We start from the raw sequence: 16,056 nt of genomic DNA, 5'->3' as shown, positions 1-16,056 counted from the left end.
ACAGAAGTATCATTGTCCAAAGCTATGCTATACAGTAGAGAAATCGGTCCCAGTATTGGCATCACCCTTAATATGTACGCATATGTTTACCAAGTAACTACTCCTATATGTGCTTTCTGTGTCTACAAAGAAAACCAGCAACATTCTCCTGGAGAACATGAGTTTTTAATTTAAAAAAAAAAAGAAATTGAAGGGGAAAAGTCTGGAACAACTACAGTTCTTTTCAAAACCTCAAAACAATGAAATAAGCTAGTTAGAAAGTATTTTGGGAAAGTATTCACGAAGAAGCATGGGAAAACGATTCTTTTTCTGAAATTTCTCCAAGTAGAAGAACACATTTAAGTAATTATATGTAAAAATTGAAATAGTACATGGAATATGCTGGGGGGAGAGGAGGAAGGGCAGGGAAATCACACTTCTTTAGGAATATTTTTCCCCAAAAGTCTCTTTCATTTACTTGTTACCAGTGAAAAAGTTATTTCTATATATTCTAAACTTCAGTAGTTCCTATCATCAGATGGTGTGCAGTTTATATGCCTCATAATACTGACTTTTCTCCTCAAACAATTTGCCCGGGCTAAACTCAAAGAAAAATACTCTCTCCTCTCCACGTCTGCCCTGTGTCATGCACAGGGGACACTGCTGAAGTAAGTGTTTTGTAGCTGACATGTATGGAGAACTGCTTCCCAAAGTCAAAAATAGGAGGGGGTGGGGAGGAATCTCAGTAAAACACATAAGGATAAATAAATCAGATTACACTATGATGTGATTATTCAGAAAACATGACAATTAAGTTTATTTTGTCCTATAGATTTTTATACTAGGTTGATTCCAGTCAATGCTTTAAAAGGTTAAGTATTTAACTACATGTCATAAAACTGAAATGTTTGTTCTAGTCTATCTTAATTCTTTTTCACTGAAACTAAGAAAGTATATTATTCACATATCTTAAATAGTAAGTTTCTATCAAACGTAGCGTTACAGTTAACATGAATTTCTACTCTGTATTATCTGCTACAAACTGCAAAGGTGGGCACAACACCAACAGAATACTCATCTTTAAAAACACCATTAAATAATTATCTGTAAAATATTTACTATAAAAGTGTTCTCACACATCGAGCATTAAAAAGAGATTATCAAACACACTGCCAATTGGGCCACAACTTGGTTATCTTGAAATGTCCTCCACTCACAGTAGACACTGTTCCTGGATAGAGTCAAAAGACAAACGAGGAACTAGAAACCTGGCCAAGTTAGACGGTAACCACCTTAATGAACCTATCTGGGAACCATCAGACACATGATTTGTCTTTAAGTGCTGTACTTCACAAGATCATTTTATTGGAAAGGGAGAAATGATGCCAGCATTCCAACTGTAGTAGCTTAGTTGCAGTATTATTTCCCATCTACCCCTAAACAAGCTTGAAAAAGAGAAAAGAGAGGAAGGGAAGAAAGTATACAGGTAGGAATGCTGTCATCCTGTTACAGCATCTAAAACTCCATCTCCCTTCATCTTTAGAAGATCCTTCTCCTCACCCACATCTAATTCACCATGAAAAAACACAGACATTGGGTGGAATAGAGAGGTACAAATCTATAACTCCCACCTGCTAAGTTCCAGCAACCACTGTATTATAATTTTAGCCATTAAGTCACTCAGTTAAGGAAAGGCAATGAAAAAGAAATCAGTGTGTGAAATCAATGTAGTTAAGTGGAGAAGGTTCTTCCCAGCTCTAAAACGAGCTCCCAAATCTAGGTCTACTCCATTCATAATGAGGAAATGGAGTTTACACACTGCTTGTACAAAATTGCTTCTGGGGCAATCCTTCCCTTTGGGTACACTGTAGTCACAACCTTGTGACTTCTTCGTAGAGAGATGCAGAACAAAACCTTTAAAACCTTTAGGCCTCCGTTCTTCTAGGGAAGGCTGGAATGAAAAGTGTTAGTTTTCCTTGACAATTCAGGTTAAGTACAGCCCACTCCATGTCTCAGTGAGAGTACTGCATGTTAGTGTGGAGCAGTTCTCTGATTTTGCAGCTGAAGCTATGTACTGTCTATCTGGGGTGGAAGGACAAAAAAAAGAGTTGGTAGAAAGTTAGCAATGAAATCAACCAATTCATCTTCCACCAGCTTCATTCACATTAATCATTCATATGAGGCAAACAGGAAAGTTATAGCATTCAATTCCAGCCATGACCATAAAATAAGTCGTTCAACTAAACTCAACCAAGAAGCTAGGAAATTTCCTAGTTTTGTCCGGACAGTTATAATCTGTTCTTCCATTTACACTGAATTTCTGTGAGATTGTTTGACTGTATCAGACTGCTTGGGGACAGATAAGGAAAGACTACGCAACATACTGGCACACTTCTTAAGTCCTGTAATTCCCCCCCCTCCCCAGTTCCCAATTCAGCCAGTATGCTTCAGAAAAGAGGCTTTGCATATAATTACTCTTCTATTCAAAGGACAGAGGAAAAAATAAACAGATTTTGAGGAGATACAAACCATAAACAGTTATGCAAACAACAAAAACCTTGTGTTTTTAAGTTAGCCTTGCAATGTTAACTTTTTCCTCACACGTCCTTTGCATCCATTTATTATTTGCAGCTTTCACTTATTACCATGACATAATCAGCGTTTCAAAGAAAGATAAGGGTCTATTTTTCTGTGAAATGCCTAGTATATTAAACAATCAGAACATAAATTCTTCTTTCGCTGTTTCTGCTCAGCAGTCTGATAATGGAGTTACTTAGCAACAGATGAAGCAACTGAACTGTGTTGCCTGATCCACATTTCACTGTAAAGTAACACTCAAAAAGGCATTATTTAGCTGCTGGTTGCCTTTGTATAGATGTATTTTTGAAGTATAAAATCCATTAGTCTGAGACAAGCCTACGTGAAAACCCAGCCATCACGTACCATCTATAATGGACTACACATTTTGAAATTAATAGAAATTGCCTGTAAGAGTCACATGATTTTGAGCACCTCTGAAAAATGGAGAAACAAGAAAATACAAAACACAGACTCGATTTACAGTATTTACACGGAAGCTACAGAAGCTGTTTAAAGGGGGGGGGGGGGGGGGAAGGAGTCTTCTTTCTATAGTAGACTGACAATCTATGAACTTCAAATACACAAACTAAGCCCTCCTATAGCAAGTACACTTTTCTTGCCACAGAATATTTTCATTTCAGAGAATGAATACTTACTTATTTTGGAAACAAACACACACACACACTTCCCCAAATCACCTTCTTCACCAAAAGAGTAGGAAGTAAGATGTGCCACAGCAAATATTAACAGTGGTTTTATTTTAGAAGGCAGTCTTAAAACCAAAAGTAACCCACAGAATTTGACAAATCAAACAGTGGATTATCATTTGCTACCAACCATTACTCCCTTTTAAGCTAACTCCACGGCGTTAAACAAGTCCTATCTTTTTTTTTTTTTTTTTGGAAGGTGAAAATTTTTATTTTACAACTGCATGAGAACTTCTTACAAGTTGTCTTGGTTCATCACACAAAATTACACTTCCAGCAAGATTTGAAAGTCTCTTGCCTCTAGCAAGGGGAAAGCACGTCCGTTTCTGCAGCTTTGTCATCTAGTGGAATCATTCAAGTGTTATTTTATTCTAAAGATTCAACATCCTGGAGTTCATAACAGCTTTATAACTTATTTCATGTTTACATTTCTAGACTAAGATTTAAGGAGTTGAATTTGGACTTTACAAAGCTAAACCAAGTTTGCCACAAGTTTATTTTTTCCTGAAAATTTAAGATTGGGATGCAGCTTTAAATAAAATTAGACATTAAAAAAACTATATTCACGAAAAATTGTACAAAGGGTTAGTTTTGATAAGTCAGTTGACAAATTTTCAGAAGTGATGAAATAATTAAAAGAATTTTCCTATTTATTTGAGAGTACATATTTTTGTCTTATTTCCAATGAAAAATTAACGTTGTATTTCCAATAATGAGGGCAACCAAATAAAGTGCAAGTGAAGAACATCCTTCATGATTGTCTTAAAAACAAGAAGATACTTCCTATGTCCCATTTCAACTGAGAACTTAGATTACATTTCAGATAATAAACCCACAGAACTTCTAAGTGCTCACAATTGTAATGTCAACTTCTTAGGTTACATTTCAGACTACAAAGAGAATAAAAACTTCAATGGCAAGAAGCGTAAGACTTATGTATAAGGAAGGTCAAATTAACACCTTACCCACATATTTGCCAATGATCATGCACTTATGCAGGTATTTATAGATACAATAATCTTTATGTACAATTAAGTAATCTTTCATGTACAATTACGCAGATCTTGAATATGCACAAGTTTTTCCTCTTTCATTCAAAGATAAATAATATTTTGAATTTCCCTACCTCTCTCCAGTTAATTTTTGCAGGAGTATGTTTCCTTCCAGGCTTCTTGGAACTTTCATTTCCTTTTTTTTTTTTAATTAAAAGATTTTCATGTATTAAGATAAATATTACAAGAACTAATTTTGACAGTACTCAAGATTTTGTTTTGATACAGGAGGAGGGGACACTACATTTTTTTCTGCATTTGAATTATTTTGAGATCTCAGTTTTGGTCATTATCTCCTATTTCTCAACTTCCTACAATACTGGTCAAAACAAATAAATGGCTTTTTTTTTTTTTTTTTTTTTTTTTTTAAACAGAACCATTCTCAAATGAACCATCTTAGGCATTAGTATCTGTTTGTCTATTTGAAGCCAAATATCAAATGATTCTGAGTACAAAGTATGCTGTTTTCCTACAAATGCAATTTATTTGTTCCAGTTCAGCAGTTTTCAAACTAAAGGTTATAACCCTGACATTAGCTGATAGTTAGGAATTCAACTGCAAGCAAGTTTTTCTACTTACTTGCAAGAAAAAATAAAAAATTAAAAAATGAAAGTCAGTGCTCTACTAGACTATTTAGTAGATACTGGCTTTCAACATTAGAAACCATCATTTCAGAGACTGCTTAAAATTACGACACAAGATAGTTTTATTACTCTTCAACAACTTCCTTCTACTAGCACAGGAACACTACTCTACTGCATCCTGATGAGAAAGTGACATATTTCAAGAAAAGATTATCAGAGTGCATTATTTCTAATCAAGAACCCAACCTCCAAAAATCTTTTAGTTTAGATAAGTTTGTATTTTTTACGGTAGAAAAACGTACTGGTATAAACAAAAGAAACATTCCATATAGACTAAGCATTTTCCTACGCAAATCTGGCATCTCCCAAACAATTACTCCTGGAATGTCATGTCGAAACCAAAAGTTAATATGTATCTGGAATAGCACTAGCTTAACTTGTACTTTGAGTTATCTTCTGAGCTATCCCTGTAGAACCTAAATTTTCACAGCTAGAAAACATTTTTTAAGCAATTCACTGCCAAAGAGCAGCTATTCAGAAGAAAGTTTAAAACAGATAAAAAGCAAGAGAAAGCTTTGACAATGAAAACACCATGGAAAAAAAAATCATGCCATGTACTTACTAATTTGTTTTCTTGCATGTATATTCTTTGCAACTTCAGACAGCCTTTAGCTATAATGATCATTCCTTCATCTGAGATCTTGTAACATTGCCCAAAATGAATGTCTTTCAGTTCTCTGCATTTTGAACCCAGCTGCAATTCATGAAATGAAAGGAAGTATTTAAGAACAAAGGAAAAAAAACAACAGGATCTGACTGAACTGGAGAGTTGGGAGTTAAGATTTCTTTCTGCTTCTCCGCCCCCCCGAAAAATTATCTTTCTTTATAGGTTTTATAAGTACTACGCACAAACAAGAAAGATTATAATTACATACAGTCAACAAAACGGAGCTAAGAGCAGCACATAAGAACTAACTTATTTATTGGGCATATATATAAGTAGCTAACAATGCCTGTATGCTAGACCATTGACAGCATATTTGCTTTAACATAACTACTTCATAGCTCACCCTAAATGCTCCTTTAACACAAAGGAGAGAGTTGATGAACCTTCCTGCATGCCTAACAAATAAAGATCTCAGTCACCTTCGGCTTTCATGATGCAAAAAAGAGTTACTTAAACACTGGTTCCAAATAGCAACTAAGCTCAGGAAAACCGAATCAGCCAGAGGTGAAGTACAGGATGTCAAACTGGAGATTTCATTATAAAAGGGATCATTTAAACCCTGGATAGTTAAAAAAAAAACCAAACAAAAAAACCCCTATATATATGTGCAGTCTCTAGAGAACAGCATTTAATGCACCAAGAAAATATGTCCATAAACCAATTTTTAAAGTAGAAGAGGTCATCTGACTAATTAAATCCTAGAAGAGGGTACCTTCTTCCATGTCCCTTTCGGCACTTGGTTAAGAAGTCAAAAGATACTAAATTTACAAGAGAAATTTATGGAATGGATGGTTACCTGCTTTAGGCCTTCATCAGTGAGTCTGTCTTGATTGCCTACATGCACTTTCTGAAGAAGAGGACACTGAGAGGCAACTGCAATAATAGAGGTGTCAGAAAGCTGTTTACACCTGTAGGCAGTATACCTTAGGAGTCCAGGACATTTAATTGCTAATATGCATACTCCTGTATCAGACACATTGCGACAATCAGAAATATTAATTTCAGTAATATTCTGGCTTCTTGATGCTATCTTTTCCAACAGCTCATCAGTGACCTGCAAAGAAAATCCAAATACTCAAATTTAACTTTTTTCATAAACATCTTTCACTAGCACAAAAACTACTACTTGTAAAATGCATTTCCATAAGCTACTGGGAGAATGAAAAGATTTGTTTTCCAAGATAAGAGCATACTGGTATAATCAGTTTTACAGCTATTTTTAAAGAATTCTGCTCCAACGCTTGGAGAGAATAACAGGTAATGGTCCCCTTCATATTTTAGACAAAGAATTCTCCATCCTTTAGAAGAAAAGGATTTGCTTGCCCTTCTATAGCAGCACTCTACTTAGGTACCCAAGGTAGCATTTACAGAGAAGTAAATGGTTTATATGTCTCTGAAATGCAACAGGTTTTTACTTAGGCTTTGGTAATCATCCAAAACCAGGTGCCAGTGGACAAATACTACAGTGATGCAGGTAACAATGGGCTTCTTAAAAATGGAAAACAGTCCCCTAAGGCAGCAGTGAACAAAAGGGATGAGAAGGAAAGAACACCATAACAGGAAAAAAGCTAATTAAAAAACAAAAGTTTCCTCCTGTTATTTGCTCAGTTTTAAAACAGAATACTTGCATATTTTAAGTGTTAGTCTACGAAAGACCATTAAATCAGATGCATGCACTATTTTCCCAGAGTTCCTTTGAAGAAAAAAGATTCTATCCACTTTGTACCTGTACACATTGTAGTTAGCTAACATGCCAGTAATTTTAAAAGAAGTCAGTCCTATAAAGCAGGTAAGAAACATAAGATATTCTTCATGCTCAAGCTTGTAAGTTAAAACAAGACAAACAAAACCAAAGCAGGTACGACACAAAGCATAGAACTCCCTCACTTTAAAAGTTCAGTTTCAAAAAACCTGAGGTGTCATATGACAAAAGTCTTTCTAACAAAACCATTCAGGAATACTTATCCACCACTTAGCATAGATGAGATTTAGCTTTAAGCCTGCAGAGGGCAAGAGAGCAACACGAATCCCCCTTTTTTTTTTTCCTCTTACACAGTCGAGAAACATACACTTTCTTTGCTGCATTCAACCTGTTTTCCATTAGTAGCAAGTCTAATCTTTTTTCTTGCTATTTCATCAGGCAGCTGTTAGCTAGAAAACACGAAAAATTGCAAAAAAACCCCAAACCCAAACAAAAACCCCCAACCACCCACCAAAAGCCACAAACAATGCCTAAACAAACAAACCAACCCTCCCCCCCCCGCCCCCTCCCCCCCCAAAACAACCCCAACAATAACCAAAAGAAACCAAAGCCACCAAACCCTCCCCACACACGGAGAAGGATAACATTTGTGCTTAATACTGGTTTAGGAACTCAATAAAAAATTGGCAAGAAAGGTTTCTTAGGGCAATGCCACAACTGATAAACTTTAGTGAGATCCCAACATACCTAACAGGCAAAACCATTAAAAACCTTTGTAGTAGAAATAAGGCTACACCTCATGACAGTGAAGAAGAAAGACTTTTTTGACACATAGTGCCTACAGAGCAAAAAGATGGACCTCAGGTCTGAGTGTGCTTTGGAGTCACTTGAGAAAAATCAGACAGTCTGCTATATAACTTTTGCATAGTGGTTCAGAAATACGTTAACTAGTAACTCTAGAAGCAAAGAACTTGCATGCTTTCTTATGAATTGGTGATCTGAAAATAATATCCCATGTACATTCTTTATGTCCAACATAGATGAGCTCATGTTGCTGCTTCTTCAAATGGGACCCTCCAATGGCTGTTCCCCTGCACCTTATATTTTCATGAAACTCTCAAGAAATTGTTTTATAAACCTCTGCAAGCAACTAAGTAACAAGAAAACTAAAGGGGGTGGCCAAACGGCACCATGGGCATCCTTTAAAAAGTTTTCCAAGGAGGAAAGCTACCCTGAACAATCTAAGGCCAGGCTGTGTAAGGATCTCACTAAATGAAATCCATGTATGCCAGACATATTTAATTCTAGGATCAGCTAAAGGCCTAAAAAGACACAATCTGTCTTCTCATCAGTAGGAGCCACATCAGTTGAAGAAAAATTAAAGAAAGTTTGCTAAAACAGAGCAAGCACCAGTTAGGTGACCATTCTTCAAACTAGAGCATCCTCGGAAAAGCTCACGTATATCCTTCAATTAATATGAGATCTGATAGTTCTTATGAATGGAACTACCACTACCTGATGCAGACCTGAGACAGGTAAACCACAATCCATTTCAAACAGCACTTGTCCTCACACTGTTTAACAACCGATCTCAGTCAAAAGAATCTACATTAAAGGAGTTAATCTAAGGGTTCAGACATTTTCAGCCTCTAGTAGAAAAATCCTTGAAAGCACAGACATCATCATTTTATGGGTTTCTTTTGTTTACTTTTGGTCAAGAGTACAAGTTCTGAGAACAAATTCTGAGTCATCAAAACATAATTTTTCCACAATGATACCTTCATACCTGTTGACGACTACTGAGATCCAGTTGCTTCCAAAATTGAAAATCTAAACAGAGGTCACGCCAGTATTTACAGACTAATGACGCTGAAAGGCAACGCTCATTCAGGGATAAATTGGAAAATATCTGCAAAGAAAGGGGAAAAAATATTATTTGTCAGAAGTAACCATATTTTAGAGACAGAAGTGTTTTATTACTGAACTGTCTTGTAAAAGACAGAAAAGTACTAGCATGCATTGCAACACACAGTTCTAGAACTTGCCCCAACTTGATTAGTCAAATACAATAACAAAAAACCCCTACATCCCACAACAGCTGACACTATTAATAAGTCACATTAGCACAACCAACAACAGAATGTATCCTACTTAAGCACTCATTTCTTAGACCAAATTTCAGATGTGCTTCTGAGATGGCATACATAAAGAACTGCAAATATAAATATTAGCTCAATGTTATTTGCAAGCCATTTAAAAGGTGTTTTAACTCCCGTTCTGATTCAGACAGAAAAACCTTTCCTTTTATTTCTTAACTGAATTGAAAAGAAGAATCATAAAAGTACTAAAACATCAGTCTTGTGGGAAGGGGGCATGGGATGGTGGAGCAGATTAGCAGAGCAAATCAGTGTCATACAAGGAAACTAAGCACAGAATTAGCATTTTATACTGCAAGGTTTTGAGCACTATAGCAGCCTGCAAAAAAGAATAAACTGTAACTTTATGGTAGGCTCATAAATTGCTGTTACATTTATTATATTCAGCCCTTCCTCAGAACTACTGTTGTTTATTAATAAATATAAAAAGGTCTGTCAAGAGTTACATATGAAGGTACCCTTGTAACCACAAGTGAACTTTAATCTACGCGTCATCCTATAATGAAAAAAGGCAATCACGGCATTAACATACCTATACGGAAATACAGACTGCAAAACATGAAACAGTTAAGTAGAAGCACTATACCCAATCTCAGGCAATGTGCTCAAGAACATCTGAAAATACTGTAGAGTGTCCATAGGAAAGCACCAAGGTCTAGAAAACATGAAAAAACATTCAAAGAAAAGACTAATACTGTTTAAGCAAGGAAAAAGGATGGCAAAGGGGGTAAACAAACTAGAGAGAATAACACTTTCATCTTCTTTGTGGTGGGTACGACAATTAGTCTCAAAAATTGTTACACTTCTAAACTAAGGATAATGAAGCACTGGAATATAATACTTAGTAACTTACAGAATTTCCATCATTGGGTGGTCTTTAGAACAGACTAGACAATCAACTGTCAACAATAACAACCATTACTGCCCCCTTGTTCTACTAGATGGCTTAGCCTAACAGTTTTAAATATGTATATCCCTATAAGACCCCTTGTCAAAGGAGAGTTGGTTGACTATTCCTACGAGATCTGCAAAATATAATAAGGGGAAAAAAAATTAAAAAAAAAAAAATTAAATTCACCATCTTCTGTAAATGCTTGCAAGATTTATCACTCCCATCTTCTTCTTCTAGCTATGAAAAACTCAGTCTCTTACATAAGACTCCTCGCAGTGTTGAAGGATTGTGCGTGAACCCTGTTTTCCTGCAGGCCTTTGCTTGACCATTACCAGAGTCAATGGATGTTTCTTATTAGTGAATCAGTTGAACACGGGCAGACAGAAGTGCAGATGAAACAATCAATGCCTGCTTCCTCCCTGCAGTTCTTTGTCTGTACTGGTGAATGCATGCACAGAGCAAGGAGGTGGCTGTGATCAACACCGAAAAAATACCATCACCCCCACTCAAGCAGAGAAAAAGCACTAAATAGTAAGTGGTAATTTGGCATCTGACATTCCTACTGCAAAAGTGTAATTCTAAGTATTAGAAAAAGATGACAGTCTGATGATTCTCAGCAACTCTAAGTTACTAAAAGCAGTAGGAAACTTGCGTTCCTACTACCAGTATGAAACAGAAGACTGAATCTTTTAACAGTTACAAAACCCTCAGAAGAGAACAAGGCCATGTGTTATGTTTAGACGGACATCAGACTGATTCCAGTCAATACTATGAGGGGATGCCAAGGTTGGCATTATAAAATACTTTAATCTTTGCTACAGTGGGAAATAAATATGCTTATTTGTGGAAATACCACCTTCACTTTGAGAAACAAGAGCTTGCAGTTCTTAAAACAAGAACATAGCAAACAGAACAGGAAAGACTGTTGCTAATCCAGCTGCCACTGTGAATATGAAAGTCCTTAAATAATTTTTGTTCCAACTACCATCCTATCAAAAACTGAAAGCCCTCACAAATCACTGAAGACCTACTGCTACTGCTTTGCTACTGCATGAGACGCAGCAGTAGCTATGCCAAAAAAAAAAAGCAAGTTTGATTCACTACAGACACAAACAGTATTTCTGCACAGACAATATTATCCTGGAAGAAATATCTGAAAGCATTGGTGGTCATGTTTTAGTCCATGCTGTACTTAACTCTAGCTGCAGAGACAAGTAAGGAGTGTACAGGTGTTGCAAATTGACTTCTTAGAGAAACAATCATCAGAGTGAAGCCACCGGGGGAAAAGGAGCTGCTGACGAAGTCATTGCAGAAGTTCCAGCACGGACAGGAGTAGCCACAGAAGTTACACAAATGGTACATGTTCAAAGACAAGGCCTTGCCGGTTTTGTTGTCTGCAGTAGCTATAAAAGTTCCAACTATAAAAGGATTCTGAATAATGCCATGCAAAACATCGATTTCTCTTCAGAGCTTGCAGTTGTTAAAAGACATACTAAGTTAAACTAAATGGAATTTAGTAGCAAAGCCTATACATATTCCAGTTTCATGGCACATCATCCTTATGTTAAGAGACTATCTTAGCTGCTGGTTAAAATACTACACTAATGCATAAAATGCTGCAACTCACTTTGATGACCTTCACCACCCTTTAGTTCAGTTTCATTCCCTAGATAAATACTGATACTGTGGCAGCTTAATTGTCCTGAGTTTTAAATTGTTTTCTAATTCCCAAGGCTGTATAAACACAGCTGAAAGCTAAAACCATTCCTACTCCCAAGCTTGTTCATTTAACTCCTGCTTATGATAGATGAGGGCAGTGAGTCCACTAGTTAGCACATTTAATTCCTGAAAATTGTACTCAAGCATGTACACTTGCATGTCCAATACTCACTTTTTTCCCCCTCAGCTCTCTGTCCAGTCCCCCTTCCAAGCACCAGAGAGACTGCAATATCCTTCACCACTCTCAAAAGAAAAAAATACAAATTTAATAGTATTTTCTAGATGCATTTCACACTTTTTTCCCTGTTGGCAAGAGGCAGGGGTAGAGGAAGCAGAGTTCTACAAAACAAGCAAACAAAAAACCCTACTCGTGTTCCTTGCTCTCTCTCATCTCACCCTCTTTCAGCTCAAGCTCCTAAAACAGATGTCAGTGCCTCCTGCTTCAACCTTTCAAGTGCTAGTTAACATTAGTGGGTTTTTCCTTCCCCTTCAATGGATGCAAAAGACTTTCTGGGCCTTCAGGCTACATCCTATTTAAGGATCAACACCCATAATGCTCAACACTGATGACCTTATCATACCTTCCAGATATAGTCAGTTCCTTAATGCCAAACTCTTGCTTCAAAATAAGTGTTCACACTGACTCATTAAAGACCATAGTGAAAAGAAAAACCAAAAATGCAATGCCCAGGACAGCAACAGTCAGCTAACAGACATAGCTGGCTTTCAGTCAGACCACATTCAGTCTGCTGAACTCAAGTCAAACAGTCCAATTTTATGTCCTTGATAAATACAACCATACAAATCCCTTACAGGAGAAAAAACATGTAAACAAGTTGTTTTACCTTCAAGCAACAAAACACAACTAATTTCACAGTACTATGTTCAGTGTGTTGGCACCCATCTGTGGCAATCCACAATTCTGGACCAGGTGATGGTTCGACTGATTCTAATCCAGCCAAATTAAGTCCTTGCACATCACACTTCAGGCTGTCAGAAAACAGTGCCTGACCAAGTTTTGGGGTTTTCTTCAACTTTCTGGAATAAACATTTTGTAAGACAACGGATGAGGAAGAGAGGAAGAAGCTGCTGATTAATACTATTGAAGGGTCCAACCACAAAAGCTAGAAATAAAAGTTCCGTGTAATTGTCTCCTTCACCACCAAGTCTTTATGTGACGGGCTTCTGACGTTACACCCTTAACACCTCCCCACTGTTTCTCCATTAAATGTATGCTAGATATTTCAAGCTGTGTATCCAAAAACAACTTCTTTGAACTTCTGTGCTAAATGTTAGCATTTCAGCAGGAATGGGGCACGGGGAAACAAACATCCTATAAATATCTTTTCTTAAAAGATTAAAGATAAGATTTAAATATTGTAAATCCATGTATTAAACTTAATTAGTTTATCTGTAAATATTTGATAACTTTGGCCTTAAACCAAGTTCCTCAAAGTTCAATCAAGTGAAGGAGATACCTAACTGCACTTCTAATCAAAGTAAATCATGAAAAGTCAATCACACCCATGAATGTTACTACAAAAAAAAGTACAACACTAGAAAATTGTGCATGTGTTTGCTGACACAATATCCTCAGCACGAAGTTTTCCAAAAATCAAGAATTCACATCACGCAAATCAAATATGACGTAAACATCAGCATAATTCAAGAAAGAATTTTAACTTAACAAAAGACAATCCTAATTCAAAAATAAGAGATTTTTAAAAACCACAATCAAGTGGTTCTTACATCTGTGGATTGCACAGACCTAAGAAGCTTTTGCCTCAGGAACAGAGGCAAGAAAATTCTATTCATTGCTAATTTCATTCTTCAAAGATACTACGAACTTTAAGAACAAGTTACAGCTTTACGAACATGAACAAAATATAGACCACAGACCCCACCGCAGAAGAGAGACTGTAAAAGGTGAATCCATGCATCCCCTATTTCTGTCCATTGTTTTCATTTGAAAGATCTTTCGATCTAACTAGAAGAGTAAAGATTTCTGTGAATGAAGCTTTCTTTTCTCAATAAAAATCTTTTGTATCCAAAAAGAATAGATATCTATGAAATTGTTTTCATTACATTGCATCAGCTAGATTTGTTTTGAAACCACAAAGTTCATGGAATTAACAACAAAAGAACATTAAAACGTGAACTTAAAACATTTTGTGGTGCCTAATGAACTTGATACATTTATTCTTGGAAAACTGCTCATTTGTTTCATCAACTGGGTGCAAATTTTTTCAACAACTAATTGAGGTTTCATTATCAAAAATAATTCTAAAGTACCATATAATAGAAGGAACATGCTTAGTACATGACATTTTACTATGAACTGTTAAACACAGTATTTGTTAATTGCAGGCATAGAGAAGTTAAGCTTCCAGTGGTTTTACGTTTATTAAAGGTTGTTTTGTTCTATTTCAGAAAATTAAAGAATCATCTATCAACAGAAGACAAATGAAGGACAGAGAAATATTTGCTTAGTTTAAGAGGTTTCATCACTTTATCCACACATAACCCCAACTGAATAAGGGAAACATGAATGATTCGTGAGCACCTGAGTATATGAAAAAGATATAAGCACTCAAGGCACACACCTCTGAAAGGAGCCTCAGTACACTCATAAATGGAACCAAGTTAAAAATGCTCTTGTGATTAATAAAAGTGTGTCAGCTAGGAAAAGTGATGGTGTGATTTCACATCACAGCCAGGATTCTTACGGCAAGCTGCCATTAGTAGGAACAGTTTACTGGTCCCCTACTCCTGGTTACCTGAACTTTTCCACTGCATTTAGTGACTGTACCCAGAGAAACTCTTTTCAGGCAGCTGATCCTGAGGAGAAGTTTTGCAACGTTAGATTGGTGTCAGATTAGCCAGCTGAATCAACTCACTCAGCAATTGCATGATCACTCTACAGAGCACAAAGGTAGCAGCAGGAACATAGAGCCAGACGTTACAAAAGGGAGACAGACACTGCCCTTAACAGCCACTTGCTAACATATTGCCTTAGCTGTAATGCAAAACACAACTTTAGTTTCTGTCTGTAAGAAATGACAGGAGATGCTGATACCATACCCTTCCTACTAATGAAAAGAAAGGGTTCTGACAAACTAGCAGAATATCTTTACGTGAAGGGGCTGATAAAGTTTTACTCCCAGCCATCCAACTGTCCTCACTAAAAGACACCTGTGCTGCTTCTGAATCACCAGAACAGTTTAAAAACAGAGAGACTAAAACGTACCAAAATCTGTGAAAGATCAAACATAGGTCAGGCACCCTGAACAAAAGAAACAAATAAATGAATAGGAAATGAAAGCAAGAGTTACATTTAATTTACTTTGCATTCAAACACTGCACAACTTGTAATCTATTAGTTTTCTCCATCAATAATACATAGTTTTGGGGATGTAGAGCTAGCCAAGCAACACCTAAACAACATTAGGAAAAGTTTTATCAGCCATGGAGGTGTGAACGTCAAGGCACCTATCTGCCTTCAGGAAAAGCAGAAATTTCATTCCAAGACATTTGTCTCCTTCATCACATAACTCATTCTGCAATGTGAAAACCTACACGCTTACATGAAAGCCACCTTTTCACACACACCTGTGGAAAGCAAAATTTTTTTTTCTAATTCTGCAACAAATCACAAAATATATCAGGACTTCTTTCAGAACTTTATCATTGAAATAACATCCATATACTATCTTTGCTTTTCTTACTAGTCCACTGGCACACTTTTCCTTCACAGGCACAACTTTCCTTCACAACTGTGTCCCTCAGCTGCACTTCCAGAAGCTCAGCAACAGCACAGTGAAGTTAAAGCTGGTTCATTTCCCTACTGCAATCACAGGATGAGTGAGCTTCATGAAAAAAATCGATGTTGCTGTGTTGTCCATTGCTAGAGAGAAAGGAGTTCAGCAGAATAATTAAGATTGAAATAAAAAAACACTTA

The 16,056-nt window shown here is 36.5% G+C and overlaps 1 protein-coding gene across 2 annotated transcripts in view; it reads right to left on the bottom strand.

Moving 5' to 3' along the window:
- The window catches only part of FBXL17 (F-box and leucine rich repeat protein 17), a 551,764-nt gene that overhangs the window by 530,463 nt on the left and 5,245 nt on the right, over positions 1 to 16,056 (bottom strand). For both annotated transcript variants that reach the window (XR_007767787.1, XM_050912578.1), the window contains exons 2-4: positions 9,118 to 9,240; positions 6,426 to 6,683; positions 5,525 to 5,656 (exon numbers count right to left, since the gene is read on the bottom strand). Coding sequence is in view for 1 of the 2 variants with exons in the window: in XM_050912578.1 (XP_050768535.1) it covers positions 5,525 to 5,656; positions 6,426 to 6,683; positions 9,118 to 9,240 (513 nt within the window). In the remaining variant the exon portion in view is untranslated. The remainder of the gene's footprint in view (positions 1 to 5,524; positions 5,657 to 6,425; positions 6,684 to 9,117; positions 9,241 to 16,056) is intronic.

Source organism: Gymnogyps californianus, chromosome Z, assembly GCF_018139145.2.
Source record: "Gymnogyps californianus isolate 813 chromosome Z, ASM1813914v2, whole genome shotgun sequence".
Classification (NCBI taxonomy): domain Eukaryota; kingdom Metazoa; phylum Chordata; class Aves; order Accipitriformes; family Cathartidae; genus Gymnogyps; species Gymnogyps californianus.
This window is presented reverse-complemented; position numbering and strand designations above follow the sequence as displayed.